Source organism: Palaemon carinicauda, chromosome 29, assembly GCF_036898095.1.
Source record: "Palaemon carinicauda isolate YSFRI2023 chromosome 29, ASM3689809v2, whole genome shotgun sequence".
NCBI classification, from domain to species: Eukaryota; Metazoa; Arthropoda; class Malacostraca; order Decapoda; family Palaemonidae; genus Palaemon; species Palaemon carinicauda.
The window spans coordinates 76,261,026-76,283,169 of record NC_090753.1 but is presented as its reverse complement, the minus strand read 5'-3'; the positions used below and the strand labels follow the sequence as shown (position 1 = coordinate 76,283,169).

The following is a 22,144-nucleotide window of genomic DNA, read 5'->3' as shown; positions in this document are numbered from 1 at the left end:
TCACGAAGGGACAAGGTTGACGTTAGTTGCTCCCCTCTGGCTCGCGAGAGAATGGTTCACCGAGGTACTTCGATGGTTAGTAGACGTTCCCAGAAGTCTTCCTCTAAGAGTAGACCTTCTACGTCAGCCACACGTAAAGAAGGTACACCAAAGCCTCCACGCTCTTCGTCTGACTGCCTTCAGACTATCGAAAGACTCTCGAGAGCTAGAGGCTTTTCGAAGGAGGCAGCCAGTGCGATTGCTAGAGCAAGGAGAGCGTCTACCATTAGAGTCTACCAATCGAAGTGGGAAGTCTTCCGAGACTGGTGCAAGTCAGTTTCCGTATCCTCGACCAGTACCTCTGTAGCCCAAATAGCTGATTTTCTCTTATACCTGAGAAAAGGACGATCCCTTTCAGCTCCCACTATCAAGGGCTACAGAAGCATGTTGGCCTCGGTCTTCCGGCATAGAGGCTTAGATCTTTCCAACAATAAAGATCTGCAAGACCTCCTTAAGTCTTTCGAGACCACTAAGGAGCGTCGTTTGGCTACTCCTGGGTGGAATTTAGACGTGGTCCTAAGATTCCTCATGTCAGACAGGTTTGAGCCTTTACAGTCAGCCTCCCTGAAAGATCTCACTCTTAAGACTCTTTTCCTGGTATGCTTAGCCTCGGCTAAAAGAGTCAGTGAGCTTCATGCCTTCAGCAAGAACATCGGATTTTCGTCAGAAAAAGCTACTTGTTCTCTGCAACCTGGTTTCCTAGCCAAAAATGAGCTACCTTCTCGTCCTTGGCCTAAATCTTTCGATATTCCTAGCTTATCGGAGATAAGAATGCTTTGTCATATTTTATCAGATTGTTAATACGAGAAGCTCATTCACACTTGAGTGAGGAAGACCGATCTTTGCTTAAGGTTAAGACGCACGAGGTTAGAGCTGTAGCAACTTCCGTGGCCTTTAAGCAAAATAGATCTCTGCAAAGTATCATGGACGCAACCTATTGGAGAAGCAAGTCAGTGTTCGCGTCATTTTACTTGAAAGATGTCCAGTCTCTTTACGAGAACTGCTACACACTGGGACCATTCGTAGCAGCGAGTGCAGTAGTGGGTGAGGGCTCAACCACTACAATTCCCTAATTCCATATCCTTTTAATCTGTCTCTTGAAATGTTTTAATGTTGTTTTTATGGGTTGTCCGGAAGGCTAAGAAGCCTTTCGCATCCTGGTTGATTTGGCGGGTGGTCAAAGTCATTTCTTGAGAGCGCCCAGATTAGGGGTTTGATGAGGTCCTGTTGTATGGGTTGCAGCCCTTGATACTTCAGCTCCTGGGGGTCTGTCAGCATCCTAAGAGGATCGCTGGGCTCCGTAAGGAAGACGTACTTACAAGGCAGAGTAATCGTCTAAGTCGACTTCCTTACCAGGTACCTATTTATTTTGGTTTTGTTATATTGATAACTGTCAAAATGAAATAAAAACTCTTAGCTTATACGATGTAAACATATTTAACTCTGGTCTCTACCCACCTCCTTGGGTGTGAATCAGCTATTATATATTCACCGGCTAAGTTAAATATTTAAAAATGATATTTTTCAATACATTAAACTTAGCCGGTGATCATATAAGCTGTCAGCTCTGCTGCCCGACAGAAAAACCTAAGGACAAAATACGCCAGCGATCGCTATACAGGTGGGGGTGTACATCAACTGCGCCATCTGTCGAGCAGGTACTCAAGTACTCCATGTCAACACAGAACCAATTTTCTCTCTGTCGTGCCACTGGCAAGACCTACTAAATACGCTGTTACTAACTGGATTTGTTTTCACAACTATTTGGTGAAGTACACTATTCTAGTTTTGAGCTTTCGCTATGCAGTGGTTTTATCTTCATCTCAAAACTTGAACTCGTTTTGGATAGATTTAATTATGGTGACAAAGAGAGTATGGACTCTCTTTCACTTTTAAATGGCCGACCCTTCCCTTAGACGGAAGTGTGTTTAGGTTTTTAGTAATTTTGCTTAACACGTTATAGATCTATATATTTTATATCTCTCCGCCTTTATTAGGCCTCTTCGATTAACTTTCCATTTATTATAAACATATAAAAATAAATTTTTATGTTTTGTTTATATGCGACCTTTCCTGATAGTAGGCGGTCCTAACTTGGAACCGAAGTTAATCAACGTTGAGCCCGTTATATCGTATTTAGCCTTTAAGGAATTTAAAACTTTTTAAATTTAATGTTTTATGAAAGAATTTCTTTGATAGTCTTCGTACTGTTTTCAAAGATGAACTAACGTTTAATTTTTTTAGACTACGCAGTTGTTGACGTTCAGGACGTTCAACATGCGCTCTATCGTTACGATAGAGAGAGAGTGTATCACGGTTTCACTTTGCAGTAAGAGTAAATCGATTCTGACGTTTCGTTCATTCTTTCTTAACTTAAATGGTTTAAATTCTAAATTAAAGGAACTTTTTATTTGGAAAACCTTTCAGTTTTTTTCCTTTAGCCAAATAACATGTTTTTTTGACGATATATAATTGGGCTCTTCTCTCAGGTGCGAAATCAAGAGAGAAAGAGAGAGAGAGATAGAGACGGAGGGAGAGAGAGGAGAAAAAACGTTCCGTTCAAGCGGGTAACGTTGGTCTCGTGTTACTCTCCTCCCTAGTCGCTGTACGGGGAAGAAGGTAAAACGTTTCTAGGGTTTTATTCTTGTCCCCAGGCTATGTGCGGTGAGAGTTTGTAAACGTAGTTTATTTGAACTAGTGTTTAGTCTCTTTCCCAGCCACTGAATTCTTTATCTTTATATATGTTTTCTGTTTTTGCTAGTATTAATGAGCTGCATTATACGACTGTTTTCGCAATTACTACCTTTTAATGAAGGGTAGAATTGCGTGTTTCAGGTAGAAATCAGTAAAAGTTTCGATTTCAGTGAAATAAGTGCAAAACAGAAAATCAAAGTGATAAAGTGATATGCGCAAAGTGTTACAGTGTTGCGTCTGAGGGTTCGTCTGTTCGTGCCTGTCGTTCACCTAGTCCGGGACCTCTTGCAAGCTCCCAAGCCCAGGGGAGAAGTAATGTCGAACGACTTATGGGTTCGTCAGGCCTTGATCAACGAACAGACGTTTCCCTCCGTGGTTTCGGGCGTATCTACCCAAGATCGCCCCACCCACACAAAGACGAGAGAGCCCATTTACTTCTCGTCTGCGGAAGAGCTTTCTCGTAAGAAACCATGGACCAAGGTCTCGCAGCTTATTAAGCGCAAGTCGGTCCCTTCCGCGCAAGTCCAACGGCCCAGTTGTAGCCACTGGGTCAGTTCGGACTCGCTGCAGTCTTCCGACGACTGCTCACCTCCTAAGAGAGGCAAAGCGGTACCGCAACAGGCAGTAACACCGTCTGTTGCCGCACCTGCTACTGTAGACCCTAAGTGGTCTTTGCTGCAGACCATGCAGACACAGTTAACATCTTTAATGCAGGAGCATCGTGCGGAGAAGGTTGACGCTGCACCCGTTAGCCTACAACCAACCACGGTTGTGCGTTCAGTTGACGCTGAGGCTACCTTCTCCCGCACTCCGGCTGTGAGAGTTCCACCACCCATGCGCAGTGTACCCTGCCAGCCGCACGTTGACGTTCACAGACGCACGGAACCCTCCGTTGACGTTCGCGAGTTACCACAACAACAGGAGGGTGGAGTTAAGTTGCTTTGTTTTGACGCTGTGCGTCAACCTCCGCATTCTAGAGTTGTTTTGACTGCTCAGTATAGACAGTCAAAGCAGTCTCGAGTGAACACTGTATGTCCTCACGCACCTGTTGTGGTTGACAGTTCAGTTGTTGACAGTTCACAGACTGTCAAGCAGTTACATGACGTTGCCTTCTGGTCTGCTACTAATGCACCAGTGCTGTATGTCCTCACGCACCTGTTGTGGTTGACAGTTCAGTTGTTGACAGTTCACAGACTGTCAAGCAGTTACATGACGTTGCCTTCTGGTCTGCTACTAATGCACCAGTGAGAGACTCACTGAGATAACCTAGCTTTTATCGGACAAGGTTCCTGTAGATGAGAAAGTGCTGTTCTCCCTCCTACTGATATTCCTTTGAGGACTCTGTCATTTGGAGAGGAGCCTTAAGCTGCTTAGCCTCCTATGGACTTTAATTAAATCATGATATTTTTTTAAGGATCTTCGTCCGGATCTTGTAACTGCTGCTCCTCGTTCGCCTAAACGTCAGAGCTTACACTAGGCCTAGCTACTTCGAAGCCGTTGTTGTTAAGCTAGTGCTCTCTCGCTCTCCTAGAGAGCGTTACGTTGGCTAGGCGACTGGTTTTTGCACCAGGAGGAGTTTTAGGGATACAGCCTTTGATTTCCCTTCTTTTAAACTGGCTTATAGAGCGAGAGTCTGATAGGACACGAGAGAAGTTCTCGGCTTGGGAGTTCATGCCTCTGCCCAGATAGACTTCTCAATTCTGGTAGACTCGCCCTGGCGCCTAGCCAGGAGACGCTCCAAGTTGTTTACAGGTCAACTTCTCAACTTTTGTCGAGCCTTTGAAGTTTTGCTGTTCTATTATGTCACACATAACAAGGCTTCCAGGGATGGTAAATGGTTCCGCCTCAGTCGCTAACCCCGTCTGTTGCCACACCTGCTCCCGTAGACCCTAATGGGCTTTGCTGCAAGACATGCAGTCCAAGCTTGTGTCCTTGATAGAGGACTTAAATGCGGAGAAGAACCTTCTGGCCAACAACCTTCCAACCGGTTGGTTGTGCGCCCTGTTGACGCTGAGGTATCCTACTCGCGTCTGCCAGTTGAGGTGGTTCCTCCACCGATGCGACCCACTGTGGGTTGCCAGTCGCACGTTGACGTTAAGCGACGCTCGGAGGTGGTTGTTGACGTTCAGTGTGTCACTAGGAAGACGTTCAACAACCAGCAGAGGTGACTTGTTGTGACGCAGTGCGTCAACCTCAGCAACCCGGTAGGGTGTTGACTGCACAACCCAGACAGTCTAGACAGTTCGGGTTGACGCTGTACTTCCTCGCGCACCCATGGTTGTTGACAGTTCACAGACTGTGCAGCAGTGCCATGATATTGCGTCCGGCTCCGTCACGCATCCGCCAGTGCGACCGGATTCAGCGAGTCAGACGTTGCCCACTCCGTTGCCGTTTCCTCATCAGATTCGGATGAGGAACCCTCTGATGAGGACGTTGCTGAACAAGACGATCAACCCTCAGCCCTGCTATCCATCCAGAAGATGCTGAAGAAGGAACGCTGCCCAGTCAGGCTGTGGATGAGTCTGGTAGGGACACTGTCATCCGTGGATCAATTTGTGTCACTAGGAAGACTACACCTCCGTCCTCTTCTATACCATCTAGCTTTTCACTGGAAAAAGGACAAGACGCTAGAAGCGGTCTCGATCCCGGTTTCCGGAAAGATAAAGTCTTGTCTGACTTGGTGAAAGGACTATATCAACCTTAGAGAGGGTCTTCCCCTGACTGTTCAGACTCCCAACCACGTTCTCTTCTCGGACGCATCGGACGTAGGCTGGGGTGCGACATTAGACGGTAGGGAATGCTCGGGATTATGGAACTCGAATCAAAGGACAATGCATTTCAACTGCAAGGAGCTACTGGCAGTACGTCTGACCTGGAAAAGCTTCAGGTCTCTCCTTCAAGGCAAAGTGGTGGAGGTGAACTCGGACAACACCACGGCTTTGGCGTACATCTCCAAGCAAGGAGGGACCTACTCTCTGACATTGTACGAGATCGCAAGGGACCTCCTCACCTGGTCAAAAGGTCTAGACATTTCACTAGTTACGAGGTTCATCCAAGGCAACTTGAATGTCATGGCAGATTGTCTCAGTCGGAAGGGACAAATAATTCCAACAGAATGGACCCTCCACAAGGATGTATGCAAGAGACTTTGGGCCACCTGGGGCCAGCCAACCATAGATCTCTTCGCAACCTCGATGACCAAGAGGCTCCCAATATTTTGCTCACCAATCCCGGACCCAGCAGCAGTTCATATAGATGCCTTTCTACTAGATTGGTCACATCTAGATCTATATGCATTCCCTCCGTTCAAGATTGTCAACAAGGTACTGCAGAAGTTCGCCTCTCACGAAGGGACAAGGTTGACGCTAGTTGCTTCCCTCTGGCCCGCGGGAGAATGGCTCACCGAGGTACTTCGATGGCTAGTAGACGTTCCCAGAACACTTCCCCTAAGGGTGGACCTTCTACGTCAGCCACGCGTAAAGAAGGTACACCAAGGCCTCCACGCTCTTCGTCTGACTGCCTTCAGACTATCGAAAGACTCTCGAGAGCTAGAGGCTTTTCGAAGGAGGCAGCCAGAGCGATTGCTAGAGCAAGGAGAACATCCACCCTTAGAGTCTACCAATCGAAGTGGGAAATCTTCCGAAACTGGTGCAAGTCAGTATCCGTATCCTCGACCAGTACCTCTGTAACTCGAATAGCTGACTTTCTCTTATATCTGAGGAAAGAACGATCTCTTTCAGCTCCCACTGTCAAGGGTTACAGAAGCATGTTGGCATCAGTCTTCCGTCACAGAGGCTTAGATCTTTCCAACAATAAAGATCTACAGGACCTCCTTAAGTCTTTTGAGACCACGAAGGAGCGTCGTTTGGTTACACCTGGTTGGAATTTAGACGTGGTACTAAGATTCCTTATGTCAGACAGGTTCGAACCGCTACAATCAGCCTCCCTGAAAGATCTCACCTTAAAGACTCTTTTCCTGATATGCTTAGCCACAGCTAAAAGAGTCAGTGAGATTCATGCCTTCAGCAAGAACATCGGATTCTCATCCGAAACGGCTACATGTTCTACAACTTGGTTTTTCTAGCCAAACACGAGCTGCCTTCTCGGCCTTGACCAATATCGTTCGATATTCCAAACTTATCGTATGGTTGGAAATGAACTAGAAAGAGTCTTATGTCCTGTAAGAGCTCTTAAGTTCTATTTAAAACCTTTACGAGGCCCGTCTGAAGCTTTATGGTGTTCAGTTAAGAATCCATCTTTGCCTATGTCAAAGAATGCTTTATCCTATTTTATCAGACTGTTAATACGAGAAGCTCATTCCCATCTGAATGAGGAAGACCAAGCTTTGCTGAAGGTAAGGACACACGAAGTTAGAGCTGTCGCAACTTCCGTGGCCTTTAAACAAAATAGATCTCTGCAAAGTATAATCGACGCAACCTATTGGAAAAGCAAATCAGTGTTCGCGTCTTTTTATCTTAAGAATGTCCAGTCTCTTTACGAGAACTGCTACACTCTGGGACCATTCGTAGCAACGAGTGCAGTAGTGGGTGAGGGCTCAACCACTACAATTCCCTAATTCCATAACCTTTTTAATCTTTCTCTTGAAATGTTTTATTATTGTTTTTGGGTTGACCGGAAGGCTAAGAAGCCTTTCGCATCCTACTTGATTTGGCGGGTGGTCAAAGTCATTTCTTGAGAAGCACCTAGATTAGAGGTTTTGATGAGGTCCTTTAGTATCGGTTGCAACCCTTCATACTTCAGCTCCTAGGAGTCGCTCAGCATCCTATGAGGATCGCGAGGCTCAGTAAGGAAGACGTACTTAAAAAGGCAGAGTAATTGTTCAATTCGACTTCCTTACCAGGTACTTATTTATTTTATGTTTGTTATTTTGAATAACTGCTAAAATGAAATACAAAATACTTAGCTCATAATAATGTCAACATGTAATGCTGGTCTCTACCCACCCCCCTGGGTGTGAATCGGCTTATATGATCACCGGCTAAGTTTAATATTGAAAAATGTTATTTTTATTAATAAAATAAATTTTTGAATATACTTACCCGGTGATCATATATTAAAGGACCCTCCCTTCCTTCCCAATAGAGACCCAGTGGGCCGAGGAGAAAATTGGTTCTGTGTTGACATGGAGTACTTGAGTACCTGCTCGACAGATGGCGCAGTTGATGTACACCCCCACCTGTATAGCGATCGCTGGCGTATTTTGTCCTTAGGTTTTTCTGTCGGGCAGCAGAGCTGACAGCTTATATGATCACCGGGTAAGTATATTCAAAAATTTATTTTATTAATAAAAATAACATTTTAATTATAAAATAAATTTTTGAATATACTTACTCGGTGAATATATAAATTAAACGACCCTCCCTTCCTCCCCAATAGAGACGCAGTGGGATGAGAAGAAATTGAGTCTTTGTTTACATCGAGAGTGGTATCTGGCCGACAGTTGACGCTGGTGGGCACACCCGCAACCTGTATAGCGATCGCTGGCGAGTTTTTACTGTATGTGTCTGTCGAGCAACAGAGTTGCAGCTATTATATATTCACCGGGTAAGTATATTCAAAAATTTATTTTATAATTAAAATATCATTTTTCTTCCTCCTCCTCGTGACTGGGACAGCATTGTAACTTTATTTGTAATTTCCAACACAAATACAAGCCTTTATTCTTTTCTAAGGTTATATGTTTCAGCACGAGTTGGAATTGGCCATAAAAACTGTCAGGCGGGGTGTTGACTACCCTTCGCTAGTTTGCGGGGGTAGACCAATATTCCTGCTCACACACTCGCCCATGGAGCACCTCCTCACTTTTGTTTCAGCTACAGTTAAGGGCAGTCGTATCGTCTCTCTTTTCTAGATTCATTCCTTTTGAACTGGTTGTAAAATTTAAAAATTTCACTTTTTCCATTCAGGTGTGATCGGTAACTGAGGACTACAATCATGCAGGTTTGTCCTGGCATATGAGGCCGCTCTTGGAGACGGTTCCTCATCGATTTTGCCCTTCATGCAGATGACACTCCTACATGGAGGTTTCTCCCTGCGCTGAATGTTAGTGAAGGCGGAGAAAGAAGAAGTCTAAAGAGGATTCTTCACCTTATCCTCGAGGTAAAATTAGTTTCAAATTTTTCTCCTGCGCCTTGTGCCCTCCCACCTCACGCTTCCCATTTCGCTTCCTCCAAAGGCCGACTGGATAAGCGTGACGACCGTTTGAGCCCTGAACAACCTTCGAGCCTGGAAGACTACGCTGCTTTCACTAGTGAAACATTGTCGCCTTTCACCTGTGGGGAATCTGCCTCTCTTGACGCGCTGTGTCGGTTATGGGACGTTCAGGTTCCCCCCATGAAGGAACGGCTGTTGCAGGTGATGAAGCTTGGTGGTATAGCAGGAGCGTATAGCTACCTCCTCTGGGGTCAGTATTGATCTTTCCCAACGATCCGAAGGAGACTCCTTTCAAGTCTCTCTCTTCCCCCCTGCAGATTCTTCCTCACCCACCTGAGGAATTGCAGGCAGGTTTTCTTCAGAGTTCCAGTCCAGCGAGCTCATCCCCCTGCGGGGGAGTGCACACATTGAGTCCTCTTGGCACGCTGGGTTTGCGCAGCCTGAGGTTCCTCATGATCCTCAACCCTGTGAGGATGGACAAAGCTCTCGCCAGCTCAAGAGGTCTTCCTCCCTTAATTGGTCCCCAGTATAAGTGCCTCATAAGCGGGTTCATGAGTCTTCACCCCCTTGCCACTTTTTCCCTTTGCCTACACATACACTGAATAGTCTGGCATATTCTTTCCACATTTTCCTCTGTCCTAACACCTGGCAACACTGATATTACCAAATAATTCTTCTTAGTTCAAGGGGTTAACAATTGCACAGTAATTTTTCAGTTTCTATTTTCCCCTTGGTAAGGGTAAAAAAGGCTCTAGCTATGATAAGCAGCTCTTTTAGGAGGACACTCCAAAATCAACCCATTGTTCTCTGGTCTTGGATAGTTCCTTAGATTCTGTACCATGGTCTTTCACTATTTTGGATTAGAATTCTCTTGCTTGAGGGTACAATCGGGCATACCGATCTATCTTATTTCTCTTCCTCTTGTATTTTAAAAGTTTTTATGGTTTATATATGAAAGATTTATTTTAATGTTACTGTTCTTAAGATATTTTATTTTGACTGTCAATTGCTCCTCATAGTTTCCTTATTTCCTTTCTTCACTGGGCTATTTTCCCTGTTGAAACCCTCGGGCTATAGCATCCTGCTTTTCCAACTAGGTTTGTAGCTTAGCAAGTGATAATAATAATAATGATGATAGTAATAATAATAATAATAATGTTGTTACTATTCTTAAAATATTTTATTCTAATTGTTCATAACTTCTCTTGTAGTTTATTTATTTCCTTGTTTCATTTTCTCACTGGGCTATTTCTCCATGTTAAAGTCCTTGGGCTTATAGCCTCTTGTTTACCCAACTAGGGTTGTAGCTTAACTAATGATAATAATGATAAACGTCAGTTTAGGATCTTAGGATCGCTGGCAGCAAGCGTTCTCTGCCATACCACCCTTGCCTTGCTCATCACCATCTGAGCACGTACATCCTTTTCTGGACACACGCAAGTACAGGGACTTGCAAACCATCCGCAAGTGTTCGTATGCCAGCTTGTGAAGTTTCATGTCGCGAGTGAAGTGACTTTGGTTTAGTGGCAGACACACATGCTTCAGCGTGTGCTCATCATGTTCCTATCCACAAAACGTTGCCTAATTTTTCTGCTATTATCCTTGGTCGGAGCGGTGCACACACACAGAAATTCCACGCCATTAAGAGCTCTTTTGGCTGCCCCCTCATTCGCGAGGGATGCGCCATGGTTTCAAGAGCTCATTAGGCCATCAAAGCAGCTCTTTTAGGAGGACACTCCAAAATCAAACCATTATTCTCTAGTCTTGGTTAGTGCCATAGCCTCTATACCATGGCCTTCCACTGTCTTTGGTTAGTTCTCTTGCTTGAGGGTACACTCAGGCACACTATTCTATTTTATTTCTCTTCCTCTTGTTTTGTTAAAGTTTTTATAGTTTATATAGGAGATATTTATTTTAATGTTACTGTTCTTAAAATATCTGATTTTTCCTTTCTTTCCTCACTGGGCTATTTTCCCTGTTGGAGCCCATGGGCTTATATTATTCTGCTTTTACAACTAGGGTTGTAGCAATTAATAATATTGTACAGCAATAATAATAAAACGGGCTATGACCGTTCCTGTGATGGCCCGACCACCAGTGAAACCTATGGAACCCGTACCGATTCCTCTTTCGGTGTCAAGATCTCCTGTGGGTTCCAGTCCCCTGTGGGATCCAAGGTGTAGGAGCACAACAACCGCTGTTCTTGCTCCACCTCGTCCACTAATTCCTGCTATTCCTTCGCCATCTGGTCACTGATTGACATTGCAACATGAACCTCCAAGAAATGAGAGCAGCATTTCTGGCTATCAAGCACCTCCAAAAGCTCCTTTTAGGATACTCCGTAATGTTGATGAGTGATGACACGATGGTAGTGGTGTATCTAAAGAAACAAGGAGGTATTTTTTCACAGCAGCTAAGCCATCTAGCTATGAAAGTACTAAGGTGGACGGAAGACAACTCATTTCCAGTGTCAGCCCGATTCATTCTGAGATCAAGAAACATCCTTGTAGACAATCTGAGCAGAACAACTCGGATAGTTGGCTCCGAGTGGTCTTTGTTTCCTCGGATAGCCAACAAAGCCCAGACTTTGTGGGATTCGTCAATGATAGATTTGTTTGTAAAGTCCCTGAACTGGAAACTAATGGTGTAACGCTCACTAGTACTGGATCCTCAGGCATCTCTGGAAGATGGCTTCCAACATCCATGGAACAACCTGGACATCTACATGTTCCCCCCTTCTGTCTGATGAGGAGACTTATCAACAAGGTTACGGCATCTCAAGACATGTTGGTGACCCTGATAGCTCTTCTGTGGCAGCAAGCAGAATGGTACGCAGGCCTTCTACTTCTGCTCACCTAGGTAACGAGAGAGCTTCCTTTCCTCCTTGACCTTCTAAAATAACCTCATGTAGAGATATACCACAAGGCAGTCACTTCTCTACAACTTCACGCCAGGAGGTTATCCAGCATCTCCTCTCGCAGAGAGGTTTTTTGTACGCAGAGGAGAAAAGGATGTCTTGGTACCTCCATATGTTGTCTATTGCCTTCTATCAGGTGAAGTGTGCTATCTTCTATGGTTGGTGCCCTCTTTATACCACTAAACTCGTGACAGCGGAGTTCTTAGTGTATCTCAGTGAGGAAAACACTGCACAGTCTCGGCAATGAAAGGCTACCACTTGGTCTTGAGCCTTGTCTTTAGACTAAACAGAGTTAAAATTTTCTTCTTGATAGAATTGTCTCTCCTCATATGGAGCTTGAGCTTTCATGCCCCCAGTCAGAAGTTAGACCACATCCTTGGATTGTAGTTCGTTTACCACGTTGAAAGGAACACCTTATGAACCATTGTGTCAGTCCTCAAAATTTGATTTGACCCACAAGACGGTTATTCTTCTTGCTCTGGCCTCTGCCAAGAGTCAGAGAGTTGCATGGTCTATTATACAACATAGCCATTCAAGGGGATGGGGGCAAGTAACACTCAACTTAAAATCTGATTCTAGGTTCGCGCCCTTCTGGATTTAAATGCTCCATCATGTAACGGATGATCTTGGTCAGCTGTTAATATGTCCTGGAGAACAATGAAATGCTACCTCAAACGAACTACCGGAGCTCACCACACGTCAAACAACTTTTTGTAAACACAGGCAGGGTCAAGAGGAGAATTACCAAGAATACGATCTCAGCTTGGATTTGCTAGGTCATCAAACGGTCATTGAATACCGACTCTCCTCGACGAGATAATAGACCCAGAGCTCACAATGTTAGGGACGTTAGTATATCCCTAGCATTCAAAAGAAACTACTCTGGGGCACAGGTCTTTCAGGCAGGCATCTAGAAGTATCAGGACACTTTCACGGCCCAATACCTGCAAGACATAACTTACAGGACCCTGGATACATTCTCCATAGGTCTTTTGGTGGCAGCACAACAAGTAGTGTAAGCTACCGCTTACATGACAAATAGTTGTCGGTTGAAGACAGACATTACCCATCTTTAGTCAGGGATGAATGGATGAAATGACTGGCCTTTTCTATTTCATCTTTCCCTCTCTTGGGGCACAGCATCTGGAACACTAAGCTGGCCTACCTCCGACTACAGGTAATAACCATATTCCTTGTGTAGCTGAAATATGTGATATATTCGTTATGTCCCAGTTCTCCCTGCGAACGGAAGTCGGGTAATGTCAGGGCTAAGTAAGAGGAGTGTTACCCACTCCAACATCCTTACCTGATCAAGTCAGTGTTTACTTTTTTCTCATTCACCAAGATTGCTCAGGCCATCAACTCTCTAGCTTAGCAAATCGAGAGTTCACAAGGTGTCAAAATACCGATTTCACGCTCGCACAAACTCGGAGTCGTACCCCTAGTTAAGTTCCTAGTCAGTTGGGTTTTTAGACTTCAACCCACTTAAGGGTGATTCTCCTTAGTAAAGAACAAATTGTTTGTCTTTTTTTTTAGGAACAAATGAAAAATTTGGAAGTAATTTGTATTTTTCCTCACCATACAAACCTGAGCTTTATACATACCTGTCCCGCCATCACCTATCCTCACCTATCCTTCAGTAAGTCTGGCCTGCAATCAAAAGTGGATGAGTATACAGTACTAGTTAATTGTATGAGCAAGGTGACTGGTCTACCCTTACTAACTAGTGGCGGGTTGCTATACCTCGCGTATAATAACCTAGCTATGTCGAAACAATATATTCATAGTAAAGAGCTCAGGTTCATATAGTTAGAAAAAGTACAAATTACGTCCAAATTTGAGGCCTTTTAGTTACTCTGCGTGCCTCAACTTGCAGGGTGCAATGCTTAGGTCAAAGGTCAAGGTGGTGGTAGCACTGTGTTTTGCCTCTTTAAAAGGCCTGAAGGCTATTCCATTGTCGCTGAAGTTATACTCCTATTAAAGGTCTGTTTGTATGATTAGGAAAAATACAAATACATTTTTGAAAATATGTTAATATTTCTCTATAAACTGTGGATTTCAAATGATTTAAGAAATTTTTTGTAGTGGTCACGTACGTTGTCTCAGATTTAAGTCTCTCCGAGTAGAAATAACTTAACCAGATTGCTTCCTATTGGTGGTACTGCATACAGTGAGCCTTACATGACACACTATAGATGATAAGATAATATTATATTTTTTTCTAGTGTCTCTTAAACCCCAGCTGTATAGGTTGCTATCTACTCATTCCTTTTAGTCTCTTCCCACTAAGCTGTCCGGCTCCTTCAACTTTGATTTCCTTCAATTTTAACCTTTCACTCCTTGAAAAATCCTTCTGTCAAGCCCTACAAGAGTGATATTGCAACTCCATAATCAGAGCAATAATCATGACTCCATTTATGTCAACATTACATGCTGAAAACAAAAAGTGCTTTGCTAAAGGGAAGTTTCTATTTTTATTCTCATGTTTTCTAGGATGGAATACTGAGAGAGAAGTCATATGGCAAGCAGAAGGTTTATGTTTATGACCAAAGTCACTTTCCCTCTTTTGATGAGGGTAAGTTAAAGGAGATGGATGCCGAGATTGCTCAATTGAACGAGTCTATCAAAGAGAACGACAAGCTTTGCAGTGAAGTGGAAGCAAAGCTGAGAGGACTCAATTCTAGTCTGACAACGGAGGAAGCAATGAAAAAAATTGCTGAAGTAAGTACAGCGTGATGTAGTTCTATTATTATTATTTTTTCAATATTTAACTTAGCCGGTGATTATATAGCTGCAACTCTGTTGCTCGACAGACAACCCTACGGTAAAAACTCGCCAGCGATCGCTACACAGGTTGCGGGTGTGCCCAACAGCGCCATCTGTCGACCAGATACCCAGTTCTCAATGTAAACAAAGACTCAATTTTCTCTCTGTCGCCGTGTCGGCAAGACGTACTTTACTCGCTGTTGCTAAACTGGAGTTTTTCACATCTAATTGGTGAAGTACTATATTCTAGTTTTGAGCTTTCGCTGTGCAGGGTTTCTCTTCACACAAATCCTTGAACTCTTTTTGATAACGGATTCTTTGTTGATGACTTTTTGATCGTTTTTTGGAATTTCCCTTGACCAATTCAAAATGGCTGACCCTTCACAAGTCCCCAAATTTAGGAAATGCAATGCTAGGGACTGTTCTAGGCGTCTTCCGAAGGCCTCTATCGACCCTCACACTGTTTGTTCCAATTGTCGGGATAAAACCTGTCAATTGGAAGATCGGTGTGAGGAGTCCGTTAGTCTTTCGGAATTCGATTTTATCGAATTTCAAAAGTACACACGTAGGCTAGAGAGAGATAGAGTTAGGAGAAGTTCTTCTCGTTCTATTGATGTATCCTCTCCTCATGCCCCACAACCTATTCCTTCCCCTGTAGTGGTTGCTCCTAACCCCCCTCCTGGCACTCAGGAACCATCGATGGCTGATATGATGCGTGCCATCCAGGCTCTGGGTGAGAGAGTTGAGTCCCTTGCTAGTGACCGTAATCAGCTCATGGCGGATGTGAAGGAGCTTAAGTGCCAAAGTGCAGTGGGAAGTGCTAAAGTGCCAAGTGATAGTGTTGTGGACAGTGTTGCGCTTGAGGGTTCGTCTGTTCGTGCCTGTCGTCCTCCTAGTCCGGGACCTCTTGCAAGCTCCCAAGTCCAGGGGAGAAGCAATGTTGTACGACGCATGGGTTCGAGAGGCTTTAATCAGCAAACAGACGTTCCCTCCGTGGTATCGGGCGTATCTACCCAAGATCGCTCCTACCTAACTAAGACGAGAGAGCCCATTTATACCTCGTCTTCTGAAGGTGTTTCTCGCAAGAAACTTTGGACCAAGGTCTCGCGACCGTTAAAACGTAAATCGGTCCCTTCAGCACAAGTCCAACGGCCCGGTTGTAGCCACTGGGTCAGTTCGGACTCGTTGCCGTCATCCGATGACTGCTCACCGCCTACGAGAGGCAAAGCGGTACCGCTTCAGACTGTAACACCGTCTGTCGCCGCACCTGCTCCCATAGACCCTAAGTGGTCTCTACTGCAAGACATGCAGTCTAAACTTACGTCTCTGATGCAGGACTTTCGTGCGGAGAAGGTTGCTGCCGTACCAGCTAGTGCAGTACCTAGCCTACAACCCTCCACGCGATCTGTTGTGCGTCCGGTGGACGCTGAGGTAACCTTCTCACGCACACCAGTTGAGAGAGTTCCTCCACCCATGCGTTCCAGTTTGATCTGCCAGCCGCATGTTGACGTTAAGCGACGCACGGAGGTTGCCGTTGACGTTCTGGATGTTCCACAACCGTCAGAGTTGCTTTGTTTTGACGCGGTGCGTCAACCTCCGCAACCCAGAGTGGTTTCCACTGCGCACCCACATCAGTCTAGACAGTCTGGAGTAGACGCTGTGCGTCCCCGCGCTACCATGGTTGTTGCCAGCTCACAGACTGGGCAGCAGTTCCATGACGTTGCGTCCGGCTCAGTCACGCATGCACCAGTGCGACCGGACTCAGCGAACCAGCCGTTACCCACTCCGTTGCCGTTTCCTCATCAGTTGTCGGATGAGGAACTTTCTGATGATGATGTTGCTGCACATATAGATGAACCACAATCAGAATTGGACGAGCCTAAGTCTACTCAACCCTCTTTGGACTTTAGAAAAGTTTTGGCCATTTTCAAAGAGCTGTTTCCTGACCAGTTTGTTTCTGTGGCTCCTCGTTCTCCGCCTTCAGAGTTTGTTTTAGGCATGCCGTCTACCACTCCTGCCTTTACTAGACTCGTCCTCGCACGCTCGTCCAAGAGAGCTTTGCGGGTGATAGGAGAATGGTTGCAGTCCAAGAAGAGTTTAGGGAAGACAGCCTTTGCTTTTCCCCCTGCTAGACTCTCTTCTAGATCGAGCGTCTGGTATGCCACGGGAGAAGTTCTCGGCTTGGGAGTTCCTGCCTCTGCCCAGGGCGACTTTTCAAGTCTTGTAGACTCTCCCCGCCGCCTTGCCATGAGACGCTCATAGATATGTTGGTCATCTTCGGACCTGGACCACCTTTTGAAAGGTATCTTTAGGGCCTTCGAAGTTTTTAACTTCTTAGACTGGTGTCTAGGAGCCCTAAGCAGGAAGATCTCTTCGACAGATAAAGAGACTTCCTTGCTCATTATGTCCTGCATGGACAAGGCCGTACGTGATGGGTCTAATGAGCTTGCTGCATCATTTGTGTCCGGAGTCCTAAAAAAGCGAGAAAATCTCTGCTCTTTCCTTTTTGCTGGAGTTACACCGTGCCAGAGATCTGAGCTTCTCTTTGCTCCTCTTTCCAAGTGCCTTTTTCCAGAAGTCCTGATTAAGGAAATAGCCGCTTCGTTAGTGCAGAAGGACACTTACGATCTTGTTGCGTCCTCAGCTCGCAAAGCTCCCCCTTTGCCTACCTTGTCAGCTAGACCAAGGATGGACACTCCAGCGTCTCGTTTTATTCCGCCCTTTCGTGGCAGAGCCTCCAGCAGAGGAGGTGCTCGTGCCGAAGGGAAACGAGGAAAGAAGAAAGGATCCAAGTCCTATAAGGGCAGAGTCTGACTGCCATCATCTTCAGACAGCAGTAGGAGCCAGACTCAAGAACTTCTGGCTGAACTGGGAGAAGAGAGGCGCAGACGCACAATCTGTGAAGTTGCTCAGAGAGGGGTACAAGATCCCTTTTGTACGAAAACCCCCTCTAGCAACGTCTCCCATCGATCTCTCCCAGGTACAGAGAGGAAGACAAGAGACGAGCCTTGAAACGGGAAGTGTCTCAAAGTGGTCAAAGTCTCGGACCTTCAATCTCCGGGATTCTACAACCGCCTCTTCTTGGTTTCAAAGAAGACAGGAGGGTGGAGGCCGGTGCTAGACGTCAGTGCTCTGAATGTCTTTGTCACAAAGCAGACGTTCTCCATGGAGACCACAAAGTCAGTCTTAGCAGCGGTCAGAAGGGAAGACTGGATGGTCTCATTAGACCTAAGGGACGCCTACTTCCACGTCCCCATCCACCCGGACTCCCAACCTTTTCTGAGATTCGTTTTCGAAAAGGTGGTCTACCAGTTTCAGGCCCTGTGCTTTGGCCTAAGCACAGCTCCTCTTGTGTTTACGAGGCTGATGAGGAATGTAGCCAAATTCCTCCATTTATCGGACATCCGAGCCTCCCTCTATTTGGACGACTGGCTTCTCAGAGCCTCTTCCAGTCGTCGCTGTCTGAAGGATCTAAAGTGGACTCTAGATCTGACCAAGGAATTGGGTCTCCTTGTCAATATGGAAAAGTCGCAACTGGTCCCATCCCAAACTATTGTGTATTTAGGGATGGAGATTCACAGTCTAGCTTTTCGGGCTTTTCCGTCGGCCCCCAGAATAAGCCAAGCCCAGTTATGCATCCAGAACATGCTGAAGAAGGAACACTGCTCAGTCAGGCAGTGGATGAGTCTGGTAGGGACGCTATCATCCCTGGAACTTTTTGTGTCATTAGGAAGACTACACTTCCGTCCTCTTCAATACCATCTAGCTTTTCACTGGAAAAAGGACAAGACGCTAGAAGCGGTCTCGATCCCCATTTCCGAAAAGATGAAGTCTTGTCTGACTTGGTGGAAGGACAGTATCAACCTCAGAGAGGGTCTTCCCCTGGCTGTTCAGACTCCCAACCACGTTCTCTTCTCGGACGCATCGGACGTAGGCTGGGGCGCGACATTAGACGGTCGGGAATGTTCAGGACTGTGGAACTCGAGTCAAAGGATCATGCATATCAACTGCAAGGAGCTGCTGGCAGTACATCTGGCCTTGAAAAGCTTCAGGTCTCTCCTTCGAGGCAAAGTGGTGGAAGTGAACTCGGACAACACCACTGCCTTGGCGTACATCTCCAAGCAAGGAGGGACCCACTCACTGACGTTGTAAGAGATCGCAAGGGACCTGCTCATCTGGTCAAAAGGTCTAGACATAACACTAGTAATGAGGTTCATCCAAGGCAACTTGAATGTCATGGCAGATTGTCTCAGTCGGAAAGGGCAAGTAATTCCAACAGAATGGACCCTCCACAAGGATGTATGCAAGAGACTGTGGGCCACTTGGGGCCAACCAACCATAGATCTCTTTGCAACCTCGATGACCAAGAGGCTCCCAATATATTGCTCACCAGTCCCAGACCCAGCAGCAATACATATAGATGCCTTTCTCCTAGATTGGTCTCATCTAGATCTATATGCATTCCCACCGTTCAAGATTGTCAACAAGGTACTGCAGAAGTTCGCCTCTCACGAAGGGACAAGGTTGACGCTAGTTGCTCCCCTCTGGCCCGCGAGAGAATGGTTCACCGAGGTACTTCGATGGCTAGTAGACGTTCCCAGAAGTCTTCCTCTAAGGGTGGACCTTCTACGTCAGCCACACGTAAAGAAGGTACACCAAAGCCTCCACGCTCTTCGTCTGACTGCCTTCAGACTATCGAAAGACTCTCGAGAGCTAGAGGCTTTTCGAAGGAGGCAGCCAGTGCGATTGCTAGAGCAAGGAGAGCATCCACCCTTAGAGTCTACCAATCGAAGTGGGAAGTCTTCCGAAACTGGTGCAAGTCAGTCTCTGTATCCTCGACCAGTACCTCTGTAGCTCAAATAGCTGACTTTCTCTTATACCTGAGAAAAGGACGATCCCTTTCAGCTCCCACTATCAAGGGCTACAGAAGCATGTTGGCATCGGTCTTCCGGCATAGAGGCTTAGATCTTTCCAACAATAAAGATCTTCAGGACCTCCTTAAGTCTTTTGAGACCACGAAGGAGCGTCGTTTGGTTACACCTGGTTGGAATTTAGACGTGGTACTAAGATTCCTCATGTCAGACAGGTTTGAACCGCTACAATCAGCCTCCCTGAAAGATCTCACTTTAAAGATCCTTTTCCTGGTATGCTTAGCCACAGCTAAAAGAGTCAGTGAGATTCATGCCTTCAGCAAGAACATCGGATTTTCGTCAGAAAAAGCTACATGTTCGCTACAACTTGGTTTTCTAGCCAAAAATGAGCTGCCTTCTCGACCTTGGCCGAATTCGTTCGATATTCCCAGCTTATCGAATATGGTAGGCAATGAACTAGAAAGAGTCTTATGCCCTGTGAGAGCTCTTAAGTTCTATTTAAAGCGAACTAAACCTTTACGAGGCCAATCTGAAGCTTTATGGTGTTCAGTTAAGAAACCATCTTTGCCTATGTCAAAGAATGCTTTATCCTACTTTATCAGACTGTTAATACGAGAAGCTCATTCACATCTGAGTGAGGAAGACCAAGCATTGCTTAAGGTGAGGACACACGAAGTTAGAGCTGTCGCAACTTCCGTGGCCTTTAAGCAAAATAGATCTCTGCGAAGTATAATGGACGCAACCTATTGGAGAAGCAAGTCAGTGTTTGCGTCTTTTTATATAAAGGATGTCCAGTCTCTTTACGAGGACTGCTACACACTGGGACCATTTGTAGCAGCGAGTGCAGTAGTGGGTGAGGGCTCAACCACTACAATTCCCTAATTCCATACCCTTTAATCTTTCTCTTGAAATGTTTTTATTGTTGTTTTTTGGGTTGTCCGGAAGGCTAAGAAGCCTTTCGCATCCTGGTTGATTTGGCGGGTGGTCAAAGTCATTTCTTGAGAGTGCCTAGATTAGGGGTTTGATGAGGTCCTGTTGTATGGGTTGCAACCCTTGATACTTCAGATCCTAGGGGTCGATCAGCATCCTAAGAGGATCGCGAGGCTCCGTAAGGAAGACGTACTTAAAAGGCAGAGTAATTGTTCAAGTCGACTTCCTTACCAGGTACCTATTTATTTTGTTTTTGTTATTTTGATAACTTCTAAAATGAAATAAAAAACTCTTAGCTCATAAAAGTGTAAACATATATTACTGGTCTCTACCCACCATCCTGGGTGTGAATCAGCTATATAATCACCGGCTAAGTTAAATATTGAAAAATGTTATTTTGATTATAAAATAAATTTTTGAATATACTTACCCGGTGATTATAAATTAAATGACCCTCCCTTCCTCCCCAATAGAGACGCAGTGGGACGAGGAGAAAATTGAGTCTTTGTTTACATTGAGAACTGGGTATCTGGTCGACAGATGGCGCTGTTGGGCACACCCGCAACCTGTGTAGCGATCGCTGTCGAGTTTTTACCGTAGAGTTGTCTGTCGAGCAACAGAGTTGCAGCTATATAATCACCGGGTAAGTATATTCAAAAATTTATTTTATAATCAAAATAACATATTATTATTATTATTATTTGTATTATTGTTGTTGTTGTTGTTGTTCTAGTGCTGAAAAAATAGAGAAATAACAAATAAAATACGCTTATGAGAAAAATAAAAAACAATGGTATATAGAATATTTTATCATTAACATTCAAATAGATCAGTCAAATATTAACTGTAAAACAAGATTTATGTCAACCTGTACAGTGAAAAAGCATTTTCAAGTTTTAACTTCTAAAGCTGCCATATTATGAAAATCATTCCAGAGTTTGGGCAGAGCTAGCCTGAAACTTGTACAATAATGTTTAGTATTGAATCTTATGATGAAGGCAAGGTTATTAGAATTAACTGCATATTTAGCACTATGTACTGGATGGTACAGTCTGGGAAGAATTGAATGCAAATAATGCGGGGTAGTAGGTTGGCCAGGACACCAGCCACCCATTGAGATACTACCGCTAGAGAATTATTGGGTCCATTGACAGGCCAGTCATTACTACCTGTACATTTGATCCCTCTGTCTGGTAATTGCTCTTTTTTCTTTGCCTACACATTCACTGAATAGTCTGGCTGACCTATTCTTTCCACATTCTCCTCTTTCCTCATACACCTGACAACACTGAGAAAATCAAACAATTCTTTTTTCTAGGGGTTAACTACTGCACTGTGATTGTTCAGTAGCTACTTTCTTGGTAAGGGTAGAAGAGACTTTAGTTATGGTAATCAGCTCTTCTAAGAGAAGGACACTCCAAAAACAAACCATTGTTCTCTAGTCCTGAGTAGTGCCATAGCCTCGGTACCATGGTCTTCGCTGTCTTGGGTTAAAGTTCTCTTGCTTGAGGGTACACTTGGGCACATTAGTCTATCTTACTTCTCTTCCCGCCCCCTTTTTTTAAAAAGATCTATTTTAATGTTGTTACTATTCTTAAAATATTTTATTATAATTTTCATTACTTCTCTTGTAGTTTCCCTTGTTTCCTTTCCTCATTGGGCTATTTTTCCATGGAGCCCTTGAGCTTATAACATCTTGCTTTTCCAACTAAGATTGTAGCTTAGGTAATAATGATAATAATAATAATAATAA

The 22,144-nt window shown here is 44.9% G+C and overlaps 1 protein-coding gene across 5 annotated transcripts in view; it reads left to right on the top strand.

Moving 5' to 3' along the window:
- LOC137622268 (homologous-pairing protein 2 homolog) overlaps positions 1–22,144 on the top strand; it is a 116,379-nt gene that overhangs the window by 80,555 nt on the left and 13,680 nt on the right. For all 5 annotated transcript variants that reach the window (XM_068352798.1, XM_068352794.1, XM_068352795.1 and 2 more), the window contains one exon: positions 14,318–14,545. In XM_068352798.1, coding sequence (XP_068208899.1) covers positions 14,318–14,545 — 228 coding nt within the window. The remainder of the gene's footprint in view (positions 1–14,317; positions 14,546–22,144) is intronic.